General features: G+C 39.2%; 1 protein-coding gene across 1 annotated transcript; it reads left to right on the forward strand.

Moving 5' to 3' along the window:
* The first annotated feature begins 387 nt into the window (after positions 1-387).
* gabrr3a (gamma-aminobutyric acid type A receptor subunit rho3a) lies at positions 388-8,563 on the forward strand. Its single transcript, XM_034550312.1, has 9 exons — positions 388-515; positions 1,118-1,230; positions 3,658-3,725; positions 3,824-4,047; positions 5,315-5,397; positions 5,966-6,103; positions 7,371-7,523; positions 7,957-8,150; positions 8,261-8,563. The coding sequence occupies exons 1-9, from the start codon at positions 388-390 to the stop codon at positions 8,561-8,563; spliced, it is 1,404 nt and encodes a 467-aa protein (XP_034406203.1).
* Positions 8,564-12,880: the final 4,317 nt, after the last annotated feature.

A 12,880-nucleotide genomic window follows, 5' to 3' on the forward strand; every position in this document is an offset into this window, starting at 1 on the left:
GAGGAATTAATGGTATTCCTTTGTCATTATAGGAATAAATTGATATTTGGTTTTACGTAAATCAGAGGGTGGGGACAGTGGGGAGTCGGAGCAACATGTTGTCCGCAGACGTAAGCAGAGGGATGGCACAGAGAAAAGACAACTCAACCAGGAGGATGACTGTGCACTGGAGCTAAGCACCGACTGATGTTTACCATGTTAGAGGAGATGAAACAGCAGGATAATGCAGAAGTAGCTGGCTGTGTGCGTGGTGGTGCACAATGAGTGCTGCTGGGACATGGACGTGCCAGTAGAGGACGGGGACAGCTGTGGCAATCATTGGGCGAGACACTGACGCAGTGGGAGGAACGTTTTGGTTCCTCTTGTCTTCCAAGCCCCAGCTTAACCATGAGAGTAGCCCTCCTGGCCTTTAGACTGATGTGCCTGGCCTGGCTGTGGCCTGTCAGCAGCCACTATCCAAACAAGAGGAGACACAAGGAGCAGTACGGAGAGAACACCAAACAAAAGCACGGAGGGTGAGCCAATGTGGGATTTCCCATATGACACGTTGTTGTAATTGTGGAGCTGCTTCTGATGTTGCTTTTAAACCCCAGCAATCTATATTTGTATGGCTTCTCCAGATGATACTTTGCAATGTTATCAAAAATATGGTTATGAATATGAAAATGAAAATTTGAAATGAAAAAGTAAGAGCAGGTGATTTAAACTGTGAGGATGAACGATGTTCTGTTGATTCTGTTACAGTCAAATTATATTCATAATGATTCATCATGTCCTATCATTAAAATACATAGTGCTTTTTAATTGAACAGTGAAAAATGTACATCAAAGACATTAATTTTTTTAGGTTTTCTAGGAATTCAGTGAATACAGATGGGGCTTTTAGAGCCAGACACAAAGAGTCCCCTCAATATCTCTGACCCAGTTACAACAATGTTATATCAGTAAAATAACGTTGGCCTTTGCTTGTAATCAGAGTGCTCAAGTCTAATTAAGCATCACTAACTCCCTCGACCAGATGTCAGTTCTGCTTCAAGTACGTCTGTGTTCGTGAGAGAAACATAGAAACAGAGAGAGTTTCTACGTTAAGCTGTTATTTGTTCTCTTTGGTTCTCAGGCGAGTGGATCTTAAGATGAAAAAGCTGGACAGCACCAAGTCTCTGCTAATTAAATCTGAGCAGCTGCTTCGGATTGAAGACCATGACTTTGCAATGCGGCCTGGATTTGGAGGTAAAACACAAATCTAATCTATCTCTCTATATAAAGTACATCGATTCAATTCCACATCTGCGGCTTTCTTTTGTATATTGTTTATTAATTTTAATAACCATGTGCTTTCCTGGTAATTTAGTAAGGTTAAAGTAGGTTACTGTGCTGTCGTTTGGTATGACGCCTCCAAAATGAAAAACCTCAGTGACCTAGATTGTCTGCCGTGTGAGCCTATGACTGCAGACAGTAGTACAGATAAAATAATCTGAACTGCGTACTTAATTCTGTGGGGGGAAAGGAAAAGCCCAATGTTAGAGGATATTCAAAACACTAAAACTAGAATGTGTAATTGTTATCTTAGACTGTACAATATGTATGTACAGTGTATAATTACATTCATAGCCTCAAAGCACAAATCTCGATTTTTTTATTGCTATTAATTCAAGTAAATGGTGTACAGAAATATTTGAATAACCACATAACATTCCAATAATATTTCCCGGTACTTCGGACACTGAATGTTTTTTCCCTTTTTTCCAATTTCACTATGATTTAAATTCAATGGTAGCTTTTCTCTCGTCAGAGGTTGCAGCAGTCGCTCTAAATAACAGTCTTCTCTGATGGCAAACCCTCAAGGACTCTCACCTGCCATTGAGTTACTGTAGGAGCAGTTGAAACTATCACCATTTTTATTCTTCTAAAAAAGCAATATGCATTGTTTGTACAAAAGCACATTACATAAACCATCTACATGCATACATTGCAGGGATATTGCTATGTGGCCAATTGACTGTAACAGACTTCCTGTATGTCAAAATGTTTTCTTTGCAAACCATAAGGTCCTTCACGAAATCAGCAAAGTGGTGGTGTTCTGATTGAATGCTTCGTAAAACCCTTCATTGCTTGCATCAGTGTGTGGTCCAATATAGTTTTCTTTTTTGTAGGGGTATGAACTCTATGAGCTCCTCTCATTAGTTTTAGATGCACATCACTAAATACATCTGCGGTCAATAATTTGCTTTGTTAAAACCTTTTAATCACTTGTCAAACATGACTTTTGTTTAAAAGGATAGTTATTTGAGTGGAAGAGTTGACTTCAGTAACAGAATCAACATAGTTGTTTCGTACTGCCTTTCTCCTTGTAGTCCCTCAAGTTACATTTATAATCCTGTAGCTTTTGACCCTTTCACTTGCAGTTACTCTTTGTTGGTTATGGAGAGTGTCATGCCCATCAATAACCTTGGTGACCTCACATTGTAAAAAATGAACAGGCCTACCTGTCTGTTATAATCCCTCCCTTTTCACTACTCTACTGTAATTGTAGACTGATGGTTGAGTGCTTACCTTCATTAGATAATGGCACAGAGAGAACGGGATGTTTAGTACGCATCTTCTGACGCCTTATGATTAAATAAGTACCAGATACACAACATACATACAGTATATGTAATAGTCCAATATGGTGGTATTTACAGTATTTGTGTGGCTTTACTCCAGTTAACCAAAATACCCACTGATAGAATTGTGAGTGACAGTGATTGTTTGTCTCTATGCATGCTGGGATAGGCAGTTAACAAGCATAAACTGATGAACGAATGTTTTGGTAATCTATGTAACACAAGGGATATTTATATCCATGTAGGCCCCAGTTTTTAGAGTCTCCACAAACTGGAAGGCCCAGGGCATGATGGGAAAAGCCTGGCGTTCACCTGATCTATGAGCTGATTGGTCACAAACACCACATCTGTGTAATTGTAATATTTAAGACTGTAAGCTAGCAGGCCATGTTGAGGTTGATAAAGGTTATCTATAAAGCACTTTTTAAACAAGCAATAACAAAGTGCTTTACAAGGCAGACAAAAATACAATACCAAATACTTTTTACACATTTTGTTGGCCACGGCGGTGTCATAATGTGATGTATTTGCAGATTTTGATTAGCTATCTTCTCAAAAAATACAATATGTGTAGTTCTGTGAAAGAGTGAAATACCATTTGGTTACTTAAAGCTCATCCAGAAAATGAAAAAGCTGATTACAAGTTTGACATATCTATAAACCCTTCAAGTGTTTTGTTGTATAGTATCATATCTGTCCTTCCTTAACGTGAGCAGCAGCAGAATTGTAGAGATGACGATGAGGATTACTGCTTCACCAAAGGTGTTACGTATGAACTGACAGCTGTGTGTAACTGACAAAGTGATGTTGAAGCTATACAGTTAGCATTAGAAGATGACAGCATCTCCAAATGAGTCATGCTTAAGAAACCAGCATGATATCAGGGGCTTCACTTTCATCCAACCTTTTGTCTCTACGATGTAGTTTATGTCATATAGAAACACGCAAACTCCTGGAACATCTCTGGCAGATGTGCAGATGTATGGCTCATGATGAATGTAATCCGACTGTTGCTCAAAGCTGATCCATTACAACGTTTGACCTTTTGCAGGTTCGGCTATTCCTGTCGGCATCGACGTCCAGGTGGAGAGCATTGACAGCATATCTGAAGTAAACATGGTGTGTGCTTCTGGGATTTCTGCAGCTAGTCTAGACAGTATACAGGGTCCCCCTTTTCTCTGCTGGGCTTGAGCTGCTGTCGTTGCTTTTGTTTTCAGGACTTCACCATGACTTTGTACCTGAGGCATTACTGGCAGGACGATCGCCTGGCCTTCCCCTCCAGCAGCAACAAGAGTCGTACCTTTGATGCACGTCTCGTGAAAAAAATTTGGGTTCCAGACGTGTTCTTTGTCCACTCGAAGCGTTCTTTTATCCATGACACGACCATGGAGAATATCATGCTGAGGGTTTTTCCTGACGGCAATATCCTCTACAGTGTCAGGTAAAAAAAGAAATGTCCTTGACGTTACTCATGAAGAGACGACCTTGTAGTGAATGATTCAAACAAGGCTAACTTTTGCTGCTGAGCGGCGCCCACTGTGGTAAATGGTAATTGCAGGTTCATGGGACATTGCATTTGTCTTTATTTCTAAAAATTTTCTTGAAGACATCATTATGTTTATCTGTGACATGTTTAAATGTTGTGTAACAGGAGAAAAAGTAGAGAAGAGCAGGAAATTAAGCAAATTTATTATTTATGTTCATTCAAGTTCAATGACACCAACCACAAGCTACTGGTCATACCAGACCAAGTACGGCTGTATAAGCAAATCCATTGTTTTTACTGACCCTTTAACAGCTTGCAGCCATAGACGCTAAGTGTTAAAGTTTGATGAGTGGCCATATTTAGTGGTGACATTTAAAAAACATAAACAGAACATGTCAGTGTCCTCGTAAAAGCCTTCAATCAATAATTATATGCAACAACCAGACATGTTGCTGCTAGTTTTAATTCCATGTGCACAGCTTGCTAACTTGTCTGGATATGCAAAACGCCACTTCCCTTTAAGTTACATTTACAATCAGTAGTCTTTTCTTCTTTAAAAAGGTACATATCTTTAACCTTACCTGTGTATATAAATATACTTAAGTGAGTCAGGAGTTATACATTACTAAAATGTTTTGAAAAGGATGTCAACCAAGATAAAACTATCCACTGGAGTATTAATGCAAGGTTTAGCGAGCAGAGCCTGAAAGGCATATGAGAAGCTATCAGACTGCATTCATCATATTTATTTCAGCAACAGATGTCGACAATATGGCGTCATCCCTAACAGCTTGTCGCAGCCACAGCCTGATCGGCACAGTCACAGTTAGTGCACGACCAAATGAGTTCTGACCTTTCCATATTCAAATCTCAAATCAAAACCCACCTCTTCAGAACGGCTTTTAATGTGTGATTATGTGCTCTATGTTTTAATTGTATAGCTCTGTTATGATGTTTTTAAAACGTTTGCAAAATGTCTTGGAGTATTATGAAAAGCGCTATATAAATCAAATGTATTATTATTATTATCATCATCATTATTATAATCATAACTGTTTATAAAAAGTCCAGCACTTTTTTTATAGCCTTTTTGACATCTCACTGGCTGCTTGACTAAGATAAATGTGAGCATGATTCTAGTATGTTCTACAAACACAGTTGCTGCTGATGCTGAATTGCTTGATTTATGTGGGTGTTTCTTTAACTGTAAGCTGTGTTTTAGGATCACTGTGACGGCACTTTGCTCAATGGACTTCAGTAGTTTCCCTCTGGACACACAGAGTTGCTCTCTGGAGCTAGAGAGCTGTGAGTACCAAACTACAGTTGGGACATTTCTTTTTTAAGTTTGTTTATTTTGATGCTAAAAAATACTATTGGATAGCTTTGATAGTTATCCTATAGGGACATAAACACACACTGTACAGCTCTAAGTGAATTACCATACTTCAAAAACACACAGTAACCATCGCCATCTTCTTTTTGCAAAGACTAAATAAATCATAATCCCTAATCAGGTCAATCTCTGACCATTATAAATGTCTGCTTTCCTGATGCAGGATTTACTGGGGATTCGGTTTTTCATTCTGCTCTGAACTTGAATTTGGTCATAACTAATAATAGTTGGGATTACATTCTCTGTGGGAAATCTTTTGTCTTTCTGGCTTGCTTCTTTGTCTTTGTCTTTATCTCTCTCTCTCTCACTCTCTCTCTCTCCGTCTGTCTTAAATTGTTACATGGATAAACATGGATCCTGATCTCAGGGGAGAGTCGGGAGGTCCATTTCTGTGCGCTCTCTCCTCTCCTCTGAGAACATCATCCATGACTCTTCTCAGAGAGGCAACATGTGAAAGTGTCCCTCTCTCCTCTCTTGAAGATGCTTACAATGAGAACGACCTAATGCTCTACTGGAAGAACGGGAACGATTCATTAAGGACTGACGAGATCGTGCTCTCTCAGTTTTTTATTGAAGACTTCCAGCCTTCCTTTGGGCTTGCCTTCTACAGCAGTACTGGTATGTGAGATTAGAGCCGCAAGGGCCCCTCTGAGTTGTACCCGGTTTGGGAACGACCAGAGAGCTCCTTATTTGAGCTTAATACAGTGAATGTGACAAAACCCTGTCTGCTTTTATAAAAAGGGAAAGTTTAAGATATTTAATACAGCATTATATTTGATTCACCTTCACACCTGCTGGTAGCTCCAGCAAACAGGGAGAACAATAATGACTATAGCTTCAAATTAATGTCTGCAAAATAAATAAATATAAATCAACCTCCCTTTTCAGGGCTCTTCCACCTCAATTCTAATTGACTCCGTAACAAAGGATCAGTAACACTGATAGTAACATCCTGCACTTTCCCTTTTAAAGGAATAGTCTGAGCGCTGTCTTGCTTATTTGCCTCACTCTCATACTGTGGGTGTTTCTCAAAGTCAGAATACACACATGCATCCTTGAAAATCCTCTGAACGAAGGACTCAGACCTTTGTGGAATTTTGAAGGATTTTTTACATTGAAACAGTCCTCCGGCAGGGATTCAAATACGTAGCGACCTTGAAATTCAACCATTGAAGGATTTTTCCTTGATTTTGAGAAACCCCCCTGTATATATGTGATGTATGTATGCATGTCTCAATATAAAGCTCCTGCCAGCAGATGGTTAGCCTAGCTTAGCATAACGAGTGGAGGTAAGGGACTAGCCGGCCTCAGACCAAAGGTAACGCTCACAAAACGTACAAAGCTCCCTAATGAACACCTTATTTAGTTAGTTTTAGACACAACCATTATAGCTTCTTCACTCTATTTCAAGGCAGTACATTATTAAACTGACCTCAGCCTTTCAAGATCTGTTTTAAAGATTACATGGCTACATTTTTTTAAAGATCAGAATGTAAGAAAGCATGTGTTTTTTTATTTACAGTATTCAAATATTATGTAATATTTCTTCTGTGGTATGCTTTAATATTGAAGCATTTTGGAGTTGTATGACCAGGGAGATTTTTTTCTCAGCATGAAATAATCTTGTGGGGACCTATCTGCTCTAAGATGTTGTTATGTAACTTCAGCTCTAGACAGAGTTGTCCCAGAAAATAATCACTTTTTCATCAGAGTTTGAGGTTCTCCCTGTTGGTCCATCTTCTTGGAGTCACAACTTACACAATACTATGCAGGTTTTTTTGTAACATTTCCTGGAATTATATTCTTGTTTTTTGCTTGTGCTCGCTGTTATGACTGTATGCTCTGCTCCCCATCTCCACTTTCTGTGCATTTATCTCTGTTTCAGGTTGGTACAATCGGCTCTACATTAACTTCATTCTCAGGAGGCATATCTTCTTCTTCATGCTTCAGACGTACTTCCCCACCATGCTGATGGTGATGCTGTCCTGGGTGTCTTTTTGGATAGACAGGAGGGCCGTACCTGCCCGTGTCTCTCTGGGTACTGAGACCACGTGACCGTGTTGTCTTTAACACATGTTCACAGATTTATAAAAAAAAAATACTATGTAACAGATATTTTTATCCAAAATCTGTGCAAAAGCATCACTTAGCCTAGTTTTCTGTTTTATTTAGAGGATTACTTTGACATTTTGTGAAAGCTTATTTGCTTTCCTACAGACAGTTAGAAGAGAAGATATCGAAACCACTTTTATAATTCTCAGCAAGAAAGGGAAAATGCTTTTTTTCCCTCCAAAATGTTGAACTTTTCCTTAAAATGTCTTGGTGGTTACAGTATTGAAAAACTTTTTTTACCATTCAACTTGAGTATTTCATTATGTCTTTTGCATTTTGCGTAGAAGTTTAATCAATCCAAACACTTGAGGTTATTTGTGAGGTAACATTTTAATACTCATGATGTGTTGTGTATCCAGGCATCACCACGGTTCTGACCATGTCCACCATCATCACTGGTGTCTCAGCCTCTATGCCACAGGTGTCTTACGTCAAAGCTGTAGACATCTACCTGTGGGCAAGCTTCTTGTTTGTCTTCCTGTCTGTCATCGAGTACGCTGCTGTCAACTATTTCACTACAGTGGAGGAGATGAAGAAGCTCAAGAGGGCAAAGGTCACTCTCATTCAGTTTTTTTGTTTTGCCAAGAAAATAATCTTTAATCGGATAATAATTTCCTACCATCTGGACAGGCTAACTCTCCTCTTCTGCCTCTGCTGCTGCAGATCCCCAACTCCTTCGATGCCACCCAGGCTATGGCGTTCGATGGCTGTTTCCATGACAATGACATCGACCTGACTCCTTTCCCTGATGTCTCCAGCACCCCGAACACAGAGAGGAACACCCAGTCTCGAAACTCTACTGTCTCCGGACCAACAGAAGGCACCCGGCTACGCAGCAAGCACCCTGTGAAGCAACACCTCAGCTTCATTATGAGCAACAGCTACATGATAGACTCCTACTCCAGAGTCATATTTCCCCTGGCTTACCTGCTCTTCAACATCATTTACTGGAGTTTGTATGCATAGTACATAACCTATGCAGCAGAATAAACAGTATTCATTTTTGACTATGTTCACCATTTGGCTATACAGTGTAACACCAACAGGCTGCAATGAGTTGATACAAGAATCTGTTCTGCTATGGGATACGACCTCAAGTTTGCACAGTGTTTGCCGATGGGCATAGATATCTTGCATGGTATCTTTTACTCAAGTAGTGTTCAGTTGTAACTTGGAGAAAATCCAAGACCAGCTGTTGCATTGAATGGCTGTTGTTTTTGCGGATGTTTGTGTGTTTTTGACTTGCCTGTTTTATAAGAGAAAAAGTTTTATTCTAGCAAATATATTTAATTTTTTGATTAGACACAAAACAAATTACTTTACATTGTCTTGAAAAATAAATGGATGGTCTTAAATATGTCTCATGCTAAACATTCTTTGACAAAGTTTACTTTACTTCAAATAATTTGTATTTGTATTTAAGCGCAGCACACATTGATTAACATCAATGTAATGTAAATGTGTCAGATTTAGCTACATGGCTAATTTGTATCTGGTCCGCTGCTGCAGCCCAGATTGATCCAAAACAGTAAAGGTGCAAAGGTTCATTCCCAATCTACACACTCTGCGGGAGCGTGCCTCCAAGTCCGTGAGGATTTAGGGCCGTTTGTTGAGTGTTTGAGGGCTCTCCCGCAGACATTTTGAGCCCTGTATGAACACTTTCCGTAAGTCTGCATTTCTGCAGACTTTACTTGAGGGAATTACCCACATCTCATAGTGTTATGACAATAAACACAGGATTAGCAGTGGAATAAATAAAATAGGATGGCACATAGGTGTACAGCCTGACAATTGGGATTGGGCCTGTGCAAACCAGCATGCTTTTCTAGCTATTCTGGCCCACAATCCTCTGCCCAGTGGTTTCATGTGCAAGAGGGTTAAAGTCCAAGGTGTGTTCTGGGGAAGTAGTATGCAACGCAATTGAGTGTATACTGCATCTAACAGTATGTATTAAGGTCTGTCAGGTGACTGGGCGTGGAGGAGAAGAAGTGCTGGGCTAGCGAGCAAAGGCAAACAAGACGTCTGTTGTCTCCTCTCCTTTAAACCCTCAAAAGAGAGGAGACACAGACCATTTGAACTGGGTAAGTAAGAGTATTGTAATTATAATTGATTAGTAGAGTTAATCAGTTGTACAGTAAGCTGAAGAAGCTAGCAGCTAGTTTCCATTACAGCTAATGCCAGCACGAACGCTAGCTTGTCAATGTTAACATATTGTACCTCAGCGGCTGCATTAACGTTAAACTTCTGAAGATTTCTGAGGCCTCAGCTAGGTTTGCAGTGTGAGCTTGGCCTGTTTAAGGGGCATATTGTTTGTGTACCCATCTTTTAAAGGCACCAGCGGGCTGCACCGTCCTACCCATCGACTTTCCCAAAGGGACCCCTAATAGTCCTAACCCTAATATGTGAGCATTCATATTTAATGCAATATGTGTCACCATCTCAGTCTTATGGTTACAGGCTGAACATCTATGTTCCGTCCTCTTTGTTTACCTTCTTTTTTTTAACGTCTCCATACTTCCACTGGTTACCCCATGTTTAACGTCACATTGCAATGAAGTGTGGGTAATTCCCTTGGGCAAAGTCTGCATCTAATGCGGAAAAGGGTTTATAAAAAGCTCAAAGGCCCAATCCCAATGTCCCCCCCCTAAGGCCTTAAACCCTGAATCCTCAGGGACTTACTGACGTCACCTGGTAAATAGTTGAGTGTGAGAGACTGTGAGGGCTTGAAATGGTGTAAATACAAATGGGACAGCACTTTGCTGAGTAATATCACGTTACCAAGACAACGTCAAAAAATATAATTAAGCAATAAGGTACGAGAGGCAGTACGGTATCGTCAATAATGTACTGTTCAAAGGTGTTGTTAGCGGGCAAACCCTTGAACAATTCCTCCCTTTTTACTCCCTCATTTAAATTGATCAATTTATTCTTGTTTGTCTTCATTGACAAAATTGTGATGTGATGAATAAATCTATGTAATATAATCTCTACATGTGTTTAATGTTCCAACTTTAATCCTTAATGTTTCTGAGTAAATGTAATTTGCCGTCCTCTTTGTTTACCTTTTTTTTTCTTCCACTGGTAACCCTGTGTTTAACGTCACATTGGTATGAATTGTGGGTAATTCCCTTGGGCAAGGTTTGCATCTTATGCTGATTTAGGGAAAAGGGATTATAAAGTGCTCAAAATGTCTGCCACAGAGCCGTCAAACAGTCAACGATTTGACAATAGGCTCCACAGAGTCAACAATGCATGCCGTTTAGATTTGTATTCAACTCGACCCGACTTGCTCTGACGTCATGCACACGGGGTCAACGACAAGCTCACGAGAGCGAGCCGGCTGCAGTTTTTAGAGCCAGGCAGTTGCTCTCCACCGACTGCATGACCCCAGGGCATGATGGGAAACGCCTGGCTGTCGCCAGATCCGAGAACTGATTGGCTCTTAGATTTGACAACAAACTCCACATTAAGTATAAAATCCTATTTTTGGCTATTAGTCGCATTTTGTGTAATGAAGGTTTAATCTAAAATCACATATTGTGTGATTGATAATAATAAAGCTTATTCATACAACACATATCAAAAGGAGCAGCGTGTTTCACAGGCAGACACAAAACGAACAAAGGATAGCATACCATGCAGATTCACACACATTTCTACATAAATATATATTTACAAACCAAATCAAATCCGAATACGATCTGTAAACTACAAGTAGCCTACAGATCAGATCCAACAGGAAGTAACTGTTTCTGAGCATTATAGCATTATAGACAACTTGAAATTAAATGTTGGCCAGCAACACAAAACACAACTAAAAATCTGTAATATATAGAAAAGTGAGGATGACGATATTTTGATTAGAAATCCTTGTGTAGCAACACCTGCCAGCTCCTCTACCGTTGGTAGACACAAGGCAAAAGCAGAAAACAAGGGGAACTAGCTTTAAAACAGACAGTGGGCAACTGTCTCTTACAGGCTTGCTTTACAGCTCAATAATAAACAGGTATTTATTACATAATACAAACTGTAAGCATGGAGACGTAAAAAAGGTAAACAAAGAGATGGGTGTTCAGCCTGTCAAATTACATGTACTGAGAAACATTAAGGATTAAAGATGGAACATAAAAACACAAGAAATCCAAGGATATTTATTTATTTATTAAAATATGTCATTTTGTCATTGAAGCTGTTTGGACACAAACAAGTCAATAGAGTATTTAAAATGACCTTTCATCTTGTGAGGAAAGAGCCTGGAAGACATTTGAAAAAGTGTAAGTTACCATAAGTGTACATCATATTTGTTTACGTTGTCATTGGAATGTGTAATTTGACGCTGAAAATGCTGCACTTCCAGAGTCAGTGCGTTATGAAGATGCTAGTCTATAATTTTTTTTATTACAAACGGGTGAGTGTAGTACTGTAAGAATATGGTGAGCATATGTTGGTACTCTTATTACAGTATCTTCAAGATTTTAGTGGTAGTGTTGTTGTTTTTTTGTGCTGCCTTTAACAATTACATATAGTCTACAGTTTGTCCATACAATCAATTTGAATAATCGTTCAGATTAAGAGCCAAATTGGTAAAATGGTCAATGGATTTATCATGAGTAAATTAGTATTAGTGGCAGCCCTAAAATTTGCATTAGACATTTAAATGTAGCTTGTAATTGGTTTAATCATGCTGTGGCTGTGAATAAATGCCTCTGTATCGTAGTTTAGAGCTGGCTTTATTGTCCACGTTACACTTCTCTTAAATGAATAAGTGATACTGTCAATGTGCAGAAATTCCTTTTTGATTAAAAGTACATATTCCGGGTTGAGTCGAAAAAAAAGTAGTATTGGTAATTCTTTTTTAAATGTATGTAATGTGATGGGCCCTCACATCCTTCTCAAGGATCGGCAACAGAAGTGGAAAAGATAAAGCTATTAAACCCTTTTTGAATTTCATATAAATTTGAATAATGAAGCCGATCAAAGGCTGTTGTTTAAAGAAATTGTTTGGTGTGCTCTGCCATCACTGTTTTTCAACCCTCCAACAGATATGAAAATCTGGCTTGTGGTTATTGTTGTCCTTCTGCTTCCCCCTAGTGTACATATAGAGAACTACACCTATCCAATTTTTCCTGTTTCTTACTTCATCTAATTGCTGGGAACGCACGCTGGTACAGCATTACATCTGTTTGGTATTACTATACAATATAATGTACTTCCAAGGGTTGACAATGTGAATACATAATAATGCTTTGTAGATCAAACAACTGTTATAATGCCTTTATGCTG

The sequence above is a fragment of the Cyclopterus lumpus genome, chromosome 14 (assembly GCF_009769545.1).
Source record: "Cyclopterus lumpus isolate fCycLum1 chromosome 14, fCycLum1.pri, whole genome shotgun sequence".
Lineage (NCBI taxonomy): Eukaryota > Metazoa > Chordata > Actinopteri > Perciformes > Cyclopteridae > Cyclopterus > Cyclopterus lumpus.

Excerpts from the sequence above, each read along its gene's own strand:
- gabrr3a (XM_034550312.1), top strand. The coding sequence starts at position 388 with ATGAGAGTAGCCCTCCTGGCCTTTAGACTGATGTGCCTGGCCTGGCTG. Across the intron at positions 1,231-3,657 it reads AATGCGGCCTGGATTTGGAG|GTTCGGCTATTCCTGTCGGC; the intron begins GTAAAACACAAA and ends GACCTTTTGCAG. Across the intron at positions 7,524-7,956 it reads ACCTGCCCGTGTCTCTCTGG|GCATCACCACGGTTCTGACC; the intron begins GTACTGAGACCA and ends TTGTGTATCCAG.